The sequence below is a fragment of the Fundulus heteroclitus genome, chromosome 4 (assembly GCF_011125445.2).
Source record: "Fundulus heteroclitus isolate FHET01 chromosome 4, MU-UCD_Fhet_4.1, whole genome shotgun sequence".
In the NCBI taxonomy this organism is placed as follows: domain Eukaryota; kingdom Metazoa; phylum Chordata; class Actinopteri; order Cyprinodontiformes; family Fundulidae; genus Fundulus; species Fundulus heteroclitus.
The window spans coordinates 894,841-906,405 of record NC_046364.1 but is presented as its reverse complement, the minus strand read 5'-3'; the positions used below and the strand labels follow the sequence as shown (position 1 = coordinate 906,405).

Here is an 11,565-nt window from a genome sequence, read left to right as displayed (position 1 = left end):
TCTGCCAGCGGCTGGGGATTAAGAAAACCCGTACCACTGCCTATAACCCCAAATCAGATGGCATGGTGGAGCGCCATAACCGGACTTTGATTGATCAGCTGGCCAAGCTGTTGCTTTCTCATGGCGGTGAGTGGGACACCTATGTGAAGCATGTTGCTTTTGCATATAACACCTCTATGCATGCAAGCACCCGGTTTACCCCATTTTACCTCATGCACGGACGTGAGGCTCGAGTTCCTGCAGATGTGCTAGTGCCTGCTAGTGCTCCTGACCCCTGGGGCACTGGATCTCTGATGGATTATGCTTCCATCATTGCAGAGCGGCTGGAGTCAGCATTCAGCACAGCCAGGCTTAACTCTGCTGAAGCTCATGAAAGACAGAAGCTGTACTATGATCAGGGTAGCTGCCACCGTCCCTATATGGTAGGTGCGCTGGTGTGGATTAACAACCCCCCAGAAAGCCGTATGAAGCTGGCACCGCACTGGAAGGGTCCATATCGGGTCGTGCAAGTGCTGGTTTCTGGTGGAGAGTCTGCACTAACGTATCGCATCGTCAATGCCCTCGACCCGATGGAGCGAGCCCAGGTGGTTCATCATGATAGACTGAAGCCATACACTCTGCCATTGCCAGCACAGACCGTTCCGACCCCGGCTGCTGTGATGTCTCCTCTTGGGGTCGAGTCTTCGCTTCCCCAGCACGGGGATCAGCCTCAGACTGGTGAGATGGACAATGGACCATGGGGGAACTTACCAGAGTTCCAGGTAGGGCAGTCTCGCAGAGGGCGAGTGGTACGACCTCCGTCCTATCTGCAGGACTTTGTCAGGTTTTGAGGGTCTAGTTTTTGTAAAAAAAAAAAAAAAAGTCTGTTTCAGGCTGTTTTTCTCATTTTTGTGATTTCAAAGGTGTTATCTGAATGTTTGATAAGGTTTGAATCTTGTGTTACCACTGTCTGGAAGAGTTGGATTCCGGGTGATGTTTATATGAATATTTATATTTAATTTTTTTTATTTATTTATTTATTTTTTTTCTCTTCCCCTGTGTTTTGGGGATGTAGTTTGCTGGGTCCCTGTTTTTTTTTTTTTTTTTTTTTGGTGAGACGGGGACGTCTCTTGTTGAGGGGGGGACGTGTGTAACAGACTGTTATATGTTTAAATGGAAAAGAAAGTGTGTCCCTTCTAGTTGCCGGAGAGCGAGAGTTCGCTGGGTTGTACGGCAGGGGGAGCACGTGAGTGTTGTTGTTTTGTTTTTGCTGAAGAAGAAGAAAAAAGTGAGGAGAAGCGGGGTTACCGCTGAACACACTATTCCGTCTGTTGTTTACATGATCCAGATATATCTATAAATACATATAGCTGGCCGCACCGTATCCACAAACCTAGAACGCTCGGTTACACTATTATAACAAATGGTCCAATGCGTTTAAATAATCTTAGTGGGGTTAAAAGTAATAGAATATTCTGACATGATGTATGTATGTTTCAAAACACAGCCACGCACACATTTTTTATAATTTTTTTATTGCTATATAAACAAACACATTTGTACATGTACATATGTACATATACTTCCCAAAAAGAACCCGTGATGGGCGAAATCTGTAAAGTAGAAACCTTTATTTATATTTTTTTTACAATTATTATATACAATGAAATACACTATAGTATATTGAAACCATAGAACAAAACCTTTTTACCGGCCCAAGCATTTGTTTAACAAATGAAATTACTATATAAACGTCTTTTTATTATTATTTACAAATAAGCTGTAAAATAATAATTTTAATCAATATGAACTGAAGGCTTCAAATTGCGGAGATCAGCGCGGCCCACCGCGACCCGAGTCATTGGATTAGAACGGGAGAAAATGAAAAATTAATATAAAAAAAATACAAAGTACAGTAGGACAAATAGTGACTCGTGTGTATTTCACTGCTCTTTTGACTGAGGCGCTGCATCCGTGACTCCGCTCTGTAGCGTTTTTTTCTTCTAAAGCCCGCGGTGCAGGTGAGGTTTTTTTTCGGGAGAAGAACACATTTTTATCGGTAGTTGTCACTATTTTTTCTTCTGGGCAAAAAGATTCTTATAAACCGACACGCCACCTGATGAGAACTGTAATGAACGGCTCATCAATGCAAATCCGTGAAGCAGCGAGACCGTGAAAGGTGAACCGCAATATAGCGAGGGTTCACTATATATATATATATATATATATATATATATATATATATATATATATATATATATATATATATATATATATATATATATATATATATATATGCTGTTTATTCACTAATGTCTAACAACAACTTTGTATCTCCTATAGAAAACTTACATTCTGATCAAAAATATAAACAATGTATTTTCATCTTGCTTGTGAAAGTTATCCCTCGAGCCCTGACATAAATAGTCCCTCGATTTAAACAAAAATGAGCCGCACAGTGCTGAGGCATCATTAGTGTGTCAGCTTGAATCAGCAGGATTAGGTATCAAGTCGACCGCCCCAAGGTGGCGCCCGTAATTCCTGCGCAGCGACAGTCAATGCGGGGTCTACTCTTATATTATGTCTATGTTTCAGACCCGAACACATGAACCAGAACCGGTTCAGACGAGGCCTGGAACCCGCAGGTTTCTGCTGCAAATGACATTTTACTGCTTCGTTAAAATCTATTTTGGTTTTAGTTTCGCGTTTGTTGCTTTTGACGTTCATATTTTAATAATTTTAATGTATTTTAATGTTTCCTGTCTTCCAACGTCATGTTTTCAGCTGCAGGTTGGCGCCCTCTGCTGGCGGAAGTGGCTCATCGCCAGCTGTTTTACGGCACTGCCTGCTTGTTGACGGCCATCAGTTGCCATAGAAACCACCAACATGGCGGCGGCGGCGGCACAGACGGATCCACCGGAGAACGGAGAGAGTTCGGCACCGGGAGCGGAGGGAGGTTCGGCCGCGGTTCCGGGCTCCCCGGTGTGTCTCATCGTGTTGGGCATGGCGGGTTCCGGGAAGACCACCTTCGTCCAGGTGAGGCGGCGCGCGCCGCGAACAACGTGACGCCTTCACGTCCATGCGTGAAGCCATCATCACAGACACTGGGTTTAACCCGCCTCTGGTTCCGTGTGGTTCCGCCGGGGAACCGATCCAGTCGGTGGACAGGTGTACCGGGTCTGGGTTCTACTCCAACCTGTTCAGGGTCCTCCTGGGTCCGGTGACGTTTTAAGGTTCGGTTCTGATGGTTCTGGCCTCAGCGGCAGTAAAACACATCATCCGGTACTGCAGAACCATCAGAACCGGATAAATCCGCCTGTTCCTCAGCAGCTTCAGCGTCATACTCATTTACAGGTCTGGTTCTGACCCAAACGGATCAGAGCATTGATGATGCGCCAGGTAGGCCTGATCACCTGGTTACCTGTCTCAGGTGTGTTTGTTCCTGCAGAGGCTGACGGCTCATCTCCACGCCCAGAACTCCGCTCCTTACGTCATCAACCTGGACCCTGCTGTGCACGAGGTGCCGTTTCCTGCCAACATCGGTGAGGTTCTGCCTGGTTCTGGTAGAACCATGCTGCCGGGCTGGTTGCTGCTGCTCAGAACCAGGCCGGCTTTGTGCTTTTTGTCCCTGCGGCTCTCCGTAGTCCTCACCTGTCCCCTCTGTCCTCCGCAGACATCAGAGACACGGTGAACTACAAGGAGGTGATGAAGCAGTACAGCCTGGGGCCCAACGGCGGCATCGTCACCTCGCTCAACCTCTTCGCCACGCGCTTTGACCAGGTGACCCGCTGCAGCCCGGAACCAGAACCTGGAGCCGGAACCAGAACCTGGAGCCGGGCCGGCCTCAGGCTGCCGGGCCGGATCCAGGTTCTGGTTCCGGCCCGGCTCCAGGTGGAGGTTTATTGACAGGAGGCGCTTGTTGTCCCTCCCTGGTACCACGGACCAGGTCCCGGATGGTGGAGACCCGGTTCTAAAGCATCGGGCTGCACAGAACCATCTCCACCACCTGATCCAAATGTCACAAAGGGTCTGATATCCGGTTCTGATTGGCAGCTTTGTAGGAAACTTAGAAATCATGAGACTAAAATGAAGAAGTTAGACCAGGGATGTCAAACTCATTTTGGTTTAGGGGCCGCATTCAGCTTAATCTGATCTCAAGAGGGCCACACGAGTTAACTCATTGCAAGATTAAATAGAACTAATAAAAGTGGACTTGTTGATTTTTATATTAGTTAATTTCACTTTTACACAATAATTATGAATAACCTCAGCGTTTTTAAGAAAAGTATGTGCAATTTCAACAATACTTTTACTCAGTTAAACATACTTGTGCATTATGCATAAGAACTGATCACAGTGATTATACAATGTTGAAAAACATTTATTCAAATTTTTTGGAACTTAAAAACACTGTCCTGCATGACAAAATACATCAAACAGATAAACATTAAGAAATGATTTGAATTTTTCCACACCTGAAGCTTAATCTGCTAATTAAAACACAGCGCCCCTCGTGGACAATATAGGAACTGCATATTTTCAATTAAACGAAGTACATGTTTTTTTCAATAATTGTTTTATCATTCTCTTCCTTTTATCTTTTCCACTTGTGAAAGTCAAATCTGATGAGCTCTTTGTGGCATCTTATTGCCACATTACCAGACAGGACACTGAAAAAAAAAAAAAAAAAAAATTTTTATTTTTATTTTTTTAATAATGATAATGCATTTAGCCACAGGGCCGGATTAAATTGTTCGGCGGGCCGTATGTTTGACACCCCTGAGTTAGACCATAAAGCTTTATTGACTGATATAAAACAGGACAGCCAGGTTTGACGCACCTTGGATGTTTTGGGTTAGAAAAGATCGGTTTTATAATCAGACTATATTATAATTTTATAATAATTAGATTATAATTTTCTCTAATGTTTTTATCATAACATAAAACGGTTAAATGAAAAGGATCAAACATCTACCGATCAGGTTAGACATTAAAGAATAAAGTTTGATTTCCGTAAAGTTGTTGAAAAATGATTCTACCAGCAGGGGGCGACGATCTGGACCGGAGTTCGTTAGTCGGTACCGATAATTCCGCTTCCTGTTGATCCATTTGGGTCAAAGGAGACCAGCGCCAGAGAACAGAACCAGTCCGATAGCGGCAATAAACAGAGAGCAGGTTCTACTGAGGACGGGCTCAGAGACATGGATCAGAACCTGGAGCCGGTCCGACCCTCTGTTCCGTCCATACATCGGATCAGAACCTCAGAACTTACGCTAGAGTGGATCAGAACAATCCTCTGCAGCTCTTACAGCAACGATTTAGATGGAGTAAATAAAACTGAGGTCCATCTTCTTCCTCTGGGGTCAGAATCAGTACCACCTGACCCAGTTCTGACCCGGTTCTGACAGGTCTGGACAGGTATTAGTCCAGATCCTCAGATCTTCTTCAGACGGGTTCTGGTACTCTTCAACCCACTTTGGAAATCCAAAAGTCCTTCAAGCCACTGAAGGTTCTGATACCGACCCGATACTGGCTGATGGGCGGATGGACTGGTTCCCAGCAGGGGTTCTGGACGGGGTTCTGTCCGTGCTGACTGGACCTGCTGGAGAACCCAATCAGAACTCTGGTGTTCTCAGTGATGTTCTGCAGAACCTTCAGTTCCTCAGTGTTGGACCAGCTGGAGGTCCTTCCAGAACCGTTGGACCTGCTGCTCCACAGAGACGAGCTGTGGTGGCGAGCAGATCCAGAACTTTGGGTCCGATGCGGCTCTCAGCAGAACCCTGGCTGCGGTTTTTGGGTTTCAGTGATTTCTGTTCTTGTGTCATTCAGGTGATGCAGTTCATCGAGAAGAAGCGTCAGAACCACCGGTCAGTACCAGCAGCTCCTGTCTCTGTGTGCTGGTTGTGTTCTGATCCGGAATGGATCGGTCCGGGCCTGATCTTCTGCTCCACCTCGTCTGTCTAGGTACGTCCTGATCGACACGCCGGGTCAGATTGAGGTCTTCACCTGGTCGGCGTCAGGAACCATCATCACGGAGGCTCTGGTGGGTCTGCGGTCCGGCCCGGCTGGTTCTGGTTCTGGGAGGCCGTGCGACGTTGGTTCTGATCTGTGTCTGTTTGGGTCGTAGGCGTCGTCCTTTCCCTGCGTGGTGATCTACGTGATGGACACGTCTCGCAGCGTCAACCCCGTCACCTTCATGTCCAACATGCTGTACGCCTGCAGGTACCGGCCCGCTTTACTCACCAAGCTGTTCTGGTTCTGAGCAGAACATCAGGCTGCGGTTCTGATTGGGTCGTGAAAACATTCAGGTCTTTGTAGGGTTCCAGGAACATTTTCAGACATTTGACCGTTTGGGGGAAAGCAGAACCAGACAGCAGGGTTCTGGTCTGGTTCTGGTGCATTTAAAACAGATCCATCCCGATCCAAACTATTGCTCTTGATGAGATTCTTCTAGAACTGATGGTTCTGGACCAAATTGTCTTAAAGTGGGTGGTTCTGAAGCAGGTTTATGGGTCCAACTAGTTCAGAATGGCGGTTCTGGAGCAGCTGGTTGTAGAACAGAGTCTGCTGTATATTCCAGTCTAGAGAACATTGTTCTGGAGCAGATGGTTCCAGAACTGATCATTCTGGGTCAGAACACAGATGATCTTGGGTCTAGCTGTGATGGTACCGGTGCTCAGCAGCTTTTATGCCTTCCCTCCAGTTAAGGTGCCGCAGTTCTTCCTGCGTCCACTCAATTCGGCGGCTGCGTCCTTCCAAGGACGCATTTTAAGGCCGGTGACGTCACAACGATGCGCGGAGGCTGTCCCATTTGGCAAAAATTCTGAGGATGCTTAAAATGCAGCCTCAGAATGCGTCCTCCTTTTCCCCGAATTCTGAGGATGCACCGCTACCATCCTTAGTGGCCTCGCCTGGCACAAGATTTCCCGAGGTGCTTTGCATGTTTTTTTAGTGATAGTGAAAGTAGTGATTTAAGTCAGTTATTTACAGGGCTTGTACACATTTAACTATTCAATTCAAATTACTAAAGTTACAAACTTTAGCTTAACTTGAGGTTATATCAAGTCTTACAAATAAATATAAAATTTTATATTTAAACATTTGTCAATCTGCTGACAAGCGTTTGTTTAATAACTGGTATATTATGATCATTAGCAGGCCCCTGTGGGTGAAAATAATAGCAGGTAAATGTTACCTCTCCACTGCGCTGTCCCAGCCTGAGAAGAATTTGTCGCCGGTTTTGCTGCCGCCGAAGCCGTCTAAACCGACTCTCCTCCTCCAATAATAAGTAAATAAAAAAAATAAAATAAATTTCTATATCCATTTTTTTTGTTGTCTGGCGCTGTTTTCCCGGGCTTGGGGTAAACATGATGACGTCGTGTCGCAACCAGGAAGTGCTTCAAAGGCTAGACCGTCCCATTTACCAACGGTTGAGGATCCGATGGCTGGGTCCTCCTAAGGACGCAGGCGCCGAATTGAGACACAGCTGGTGACATCATCTACGTAGACGTCTGGTTGGGCGGGTTCTGCCTATGCTGCGGATGCGTCACAGCGTCCGCCATGTGGAATGTGGCAAATCTGCTGTTAGACCACTGAGCTATATTATACCCTGGAGTGCTAATCGCCCGCTGTTAGAACGAGTCGCTGTGAAGCCACCAGCCGCCATATTGGTACTCCCTATTTCCCCCAGTAACTAGGGAATATGTGCCCTACAGCATCGAATAACGAGGATTTTCTCATGTTCAGGGGGCTTAAAACTTTTAAAATGTCAAATGCCATATAGTTTTATGTTATGTTCTAAAACTATCAAGTACTGAGAAAGTCATGTGCTGAAATATTTTGCATTTTATTCATTTAAATATATATGTTTAACATTTATAAATATATAAATAACAATGTACAAAAACACATATTTACATATGTGTATACATATATATACATATATACATATACACACACATATATATATATATATATATATATATATATATATATATATATATATATATATATATATATATATATATATATATATATATATATATATTTAATTAATATGAATAACATGTAAAATATTTCAGCACCTAATTTCCTAGTAGTTGATAGTGTTAGTACATCCACTGACTGTAGAATTACCTGTGAAACGTTTTCACTCAGCCAGAAAACTGCTTGTTGTTGCAACCAAATCCTGTGGGATTCTGTGAGAGTAGGGAGTAGCAAGATGGCGGCCAGTGACTTCAGTTTTTCAGCAAAATCAGCACTCCAGTGTATAATAGAGCTCAGTGTGCGTCAGAGCATCCGCCATGTTGAATGTGGCAAATCTGCTGTTAGTCACTTAAACAGTATCAGAGGGAGTTTAATCTCAGAATATACTTTTTATTTGTATAAAAATATCTATCTATCTATCTATCCTTTTTTTCATATTTACATGTTAATTATAGCTCACAATGTTTTATTTAAAATGTTATTTATCATCTTTTATGGTCTGATTCAGCCAAATGTTTAGATTTTTGTTGAATTATACCACTGAACTAAATTCATTGATGATCAGTAAAACATTTTCCAACTTAAACATTAACCCTCTAACTTTCTGAGCAAAGCTTGAATCTCTTTATTTGAAGATATTATTATTATTATTATTATTATTATTATTATTATTATTATTATTTTTATTATGAATTAACCAAACACTGACATTAGATATTTGAATTATCTTTCATAGTGCAGAGCCAGCTGGAGGGAGGCTTCGCCTAAAACCTTTTTAAAAAGTAATAAATCCATCGTTATTCACAGCTTTTCACTCCCCTCCACCGTTGCTGTTTCCGGTTAAAATATTCTGTTCAACCCGCAATGAATCATGGGATAGCATTAGCCATGAAGGCTACACCCGACCCGTCCTTAGATCGGGGAAAACTCATTCATCGGCTGCGTTTGAAGGAATTTTATGAATCGGGACGGCCTTCGTCTCCATGCGGTGACGTAATCAGCCTCCAATGGCGTCCTTCGACCTGAAACACACCCTACTGAGACAGTAGCCATTATTAGATGGAGTCTTGGTGTCTATGCTGTTTCTACGAGCCAATCAGTGTGTGAGAATGTGATGTCATGTTTCCAGCAGCCAATCAGTGTGTGAGACTGTGTGATGTCATGTTTCAGCAGCCAATCAGTGTGTGAGACTGTGATGTCATGTTTCCAGCAGCCAATCAGTGTGTGATGTCATGTTTCCAGCAGCCAATCAGTGTGTGAGACTGTGTGATGTCATGTTTCCAGCAGCCAATCAGTGTGTGATGTCATGTTTCCAGCAGCCAATCAGTGTGTGAGACTGTGTGATGTCATGTTTCCAGCAGCCAATCAGTGTGTGAGACTGTGTGATGTCATGTTTCCAGCAGCCAATCAGTGAGTGAGACTGTGATGTCATGTTTCCAGCAGCCAATCAGTGTGTGATGTCATGTTTCCAGCAGCCAATCAGTGTGTGAGACTGTGTGATGTCATGTTTCCAGCAGCCAATCAGTGTGTGATGTCATGTTTCCAGCAGCCAATCAGTGTGTGAGACTGTGTGATGTCATGTTTCAGCAGCCAATCAGTGTGTGAGACTGTGTGATGTCATGTTTCCAGCAGCCAATCAGTGAGTGAGACTGTGATGTCATGTTTCCAGCAGCCAATCAGTGTGTGATGTCATGTTTCCAGCAGCCAATCAGTGTGTGAGACTGTGTGATGTCATGTTTCCAGCAGCCAATCAGTGTGTGATGTCATGTTTCCAGCAGCCAATCAGTGTGTGAGACTGTGTGATGTCATGTTTTTAACGTCTGCTGATGGTCGTGTCTTCCAGCATCCTCTATAAGACCAAGCTGCCCTTCATCGTGGCCATGAACAAGGTCAGCTGCTCGCTGCTCGCTGCTCGCCGTGCGTCGCTCTGGTTCTGTTGCCGCGGCGCTTTGTTGACGTCTGCTGTTTGCAGACCGACATCATCGATCACAGCTTCGCCGTGGAGTGGATGCAGGACTTTGAGGCCTTCCAGGATGCTCTGAACCAAGAGACGTCGTACGTGAGCAACCTGACCCGCTCCATGAGCCTGGTTCTGGACGAGTTCTACACCAACCTGAGGGTACGGTCCAGTCTGTTCCACTCTGTGGGGAACAGCAGAACCGTTGTGGATGTATGTGCACACGCTGTCTGCAGGTGGTGGGCGTGTCGGCGGTGACGGGAAGCGGCCTGGACGAGCTCTTTGTTCAGGTGGAAGATGCAGCCAAAGAATACGACAGGTGAGTCAGAACCCGCCCAGGTCCAGGAGGTTCTGGTCCAGGTTGAACTGAACGTGTTGCCTCCCCAGGGACTACCGGCCGGAGTATGAGCGACTGCGCAGGCAGCTGGTGAGTCCGTGTGTCCCCTCCTGGTGTCCCGGCGGCGTCTCCGTGTCTGACTGTCCTCCTGTCCACCAGGTGGAGGCGCAGAGCAGGAAGCAGCAGGAGCAGCTGGAGCGCCTCAGGAAGGACCTGGGAGCCGTGGACTTGGCCTCCGCTGCGTCTCCAGGTGGAGAACAGAACCGTGGCGCTGCAGTAAGAACCCGGTTCTGGTCTGAATCGGCGGTAACCAGCGCCCCTCCTTCCTGCTGCAGGGGAACCGGACCGGGCCGGACCCAGCGACCTGATCATGACCCGCGGGATGCCTGACGACAGCGAGGAGGAGCAGGACAGCGACACGGACGACATCGACCACTGCGGTGAGGAAACACGTTTACAGACGGACGTTCTGCCGCCGACCCTGAAAGGTGACGGGTTCTGGATCAGGTGGTGCAGGAACAGACGGTTCTGCTCAGTCCAGAACCACAGTTTATCTCCACAGACCCACGGAACCACCATGTCATGTCTGACTGGGATCAGCCCTTCACCTTTATTACCGCACCACTTCTATTGACGTGGTTCTGAGACGTTCCGTCAGTCGGTTCCTAAAGGTTCTGTGTTCCCGTCTCTGCAGCGACCGAGGAGAGCAAGGAGGGCGACGCCTTCGGAAACTTCCTGAAGGAGAGGAAGGAAGTTGTTCAGGTGCGGAACAGGAAGTGCACCACGCCCGACGCGCCCTGACCAATAAAACGGAGCAGCTGATTGGCTGCTTTCCCACTGGGAGGAGAAGAAGAAGAAGAAAAGTCTTTATTTTTATATGAAAACTCTGTAAAAGTACTGAAATAAAGTTCTGAGCTGCGGTCTGCGGCCAACATGAGGTTCAGAACTTTTTTCACAGATGAAGTCCAGGTCTCCAGTAACTCCCCCTCCTGTTAAGATAAGATAAGAGATAAGATAGGCTTTATTGATCTCACGTTGGAGAAATTCACCTGTCCCATCGGCTCAATAGTCAGAAGAAGGTACCAAAAGTAGGAAAAGGTGCATCAGTTATATACAGCGTATCTTCATATTTACAGTGGATCAAAAAGAAAAAAAAAATAAGAATATAAATACAAAAGAAATCAGAGTAGGCAGATGATGTCATATGTACTTCTTTCAGGATTATTGCACATTAGTTATTACAGTTATAATTACAGTTATATTGCAGCATTGTATAATCTGGTAGCAGCAGGAATGAATGACCTGC

The 11,565-nt window shown here is 45.6% G+C and overlaps 1 protein-coding gene across 1 annotated transcript; it reads left to right on the top strand.

Annotated features, from left to right (window-relative positions):
* The first annotated feature begins 2,811 nt into the window (after positions 1-2,811).
* Positions 2,812-11,196, top strand: gpn1 (GPN-loop GTPase 1). The gene is made up of 13 exons (XM_036135806.1): positions 2,812-3,015; positions 3,428-3,521; positions 3,653-3,759; positions 5,809-5,846; positions 5,944-6,022; positions 6,107-6,201; positions 9,809-9,854; positions 9,938-10,084; positions 10,159-10,241; positions 10,310-10,349; positions 10,419-10,509; positions 10,595-10,699; positions 10,954-11,196. Exons 1-13 carry the CDS (start codon positions 2,866-2,868, stop codon positions 11,058-11,060), a joined length of 1,182 nt encoding a protein of 393 aa, XP_035991699.1. The 5' UTR covers positions 2,812-2,865; the 3' UTR covers positions 11,061-11,196.
* Positions 11,197-11,565: the final 369 nt, after the last annotated feature.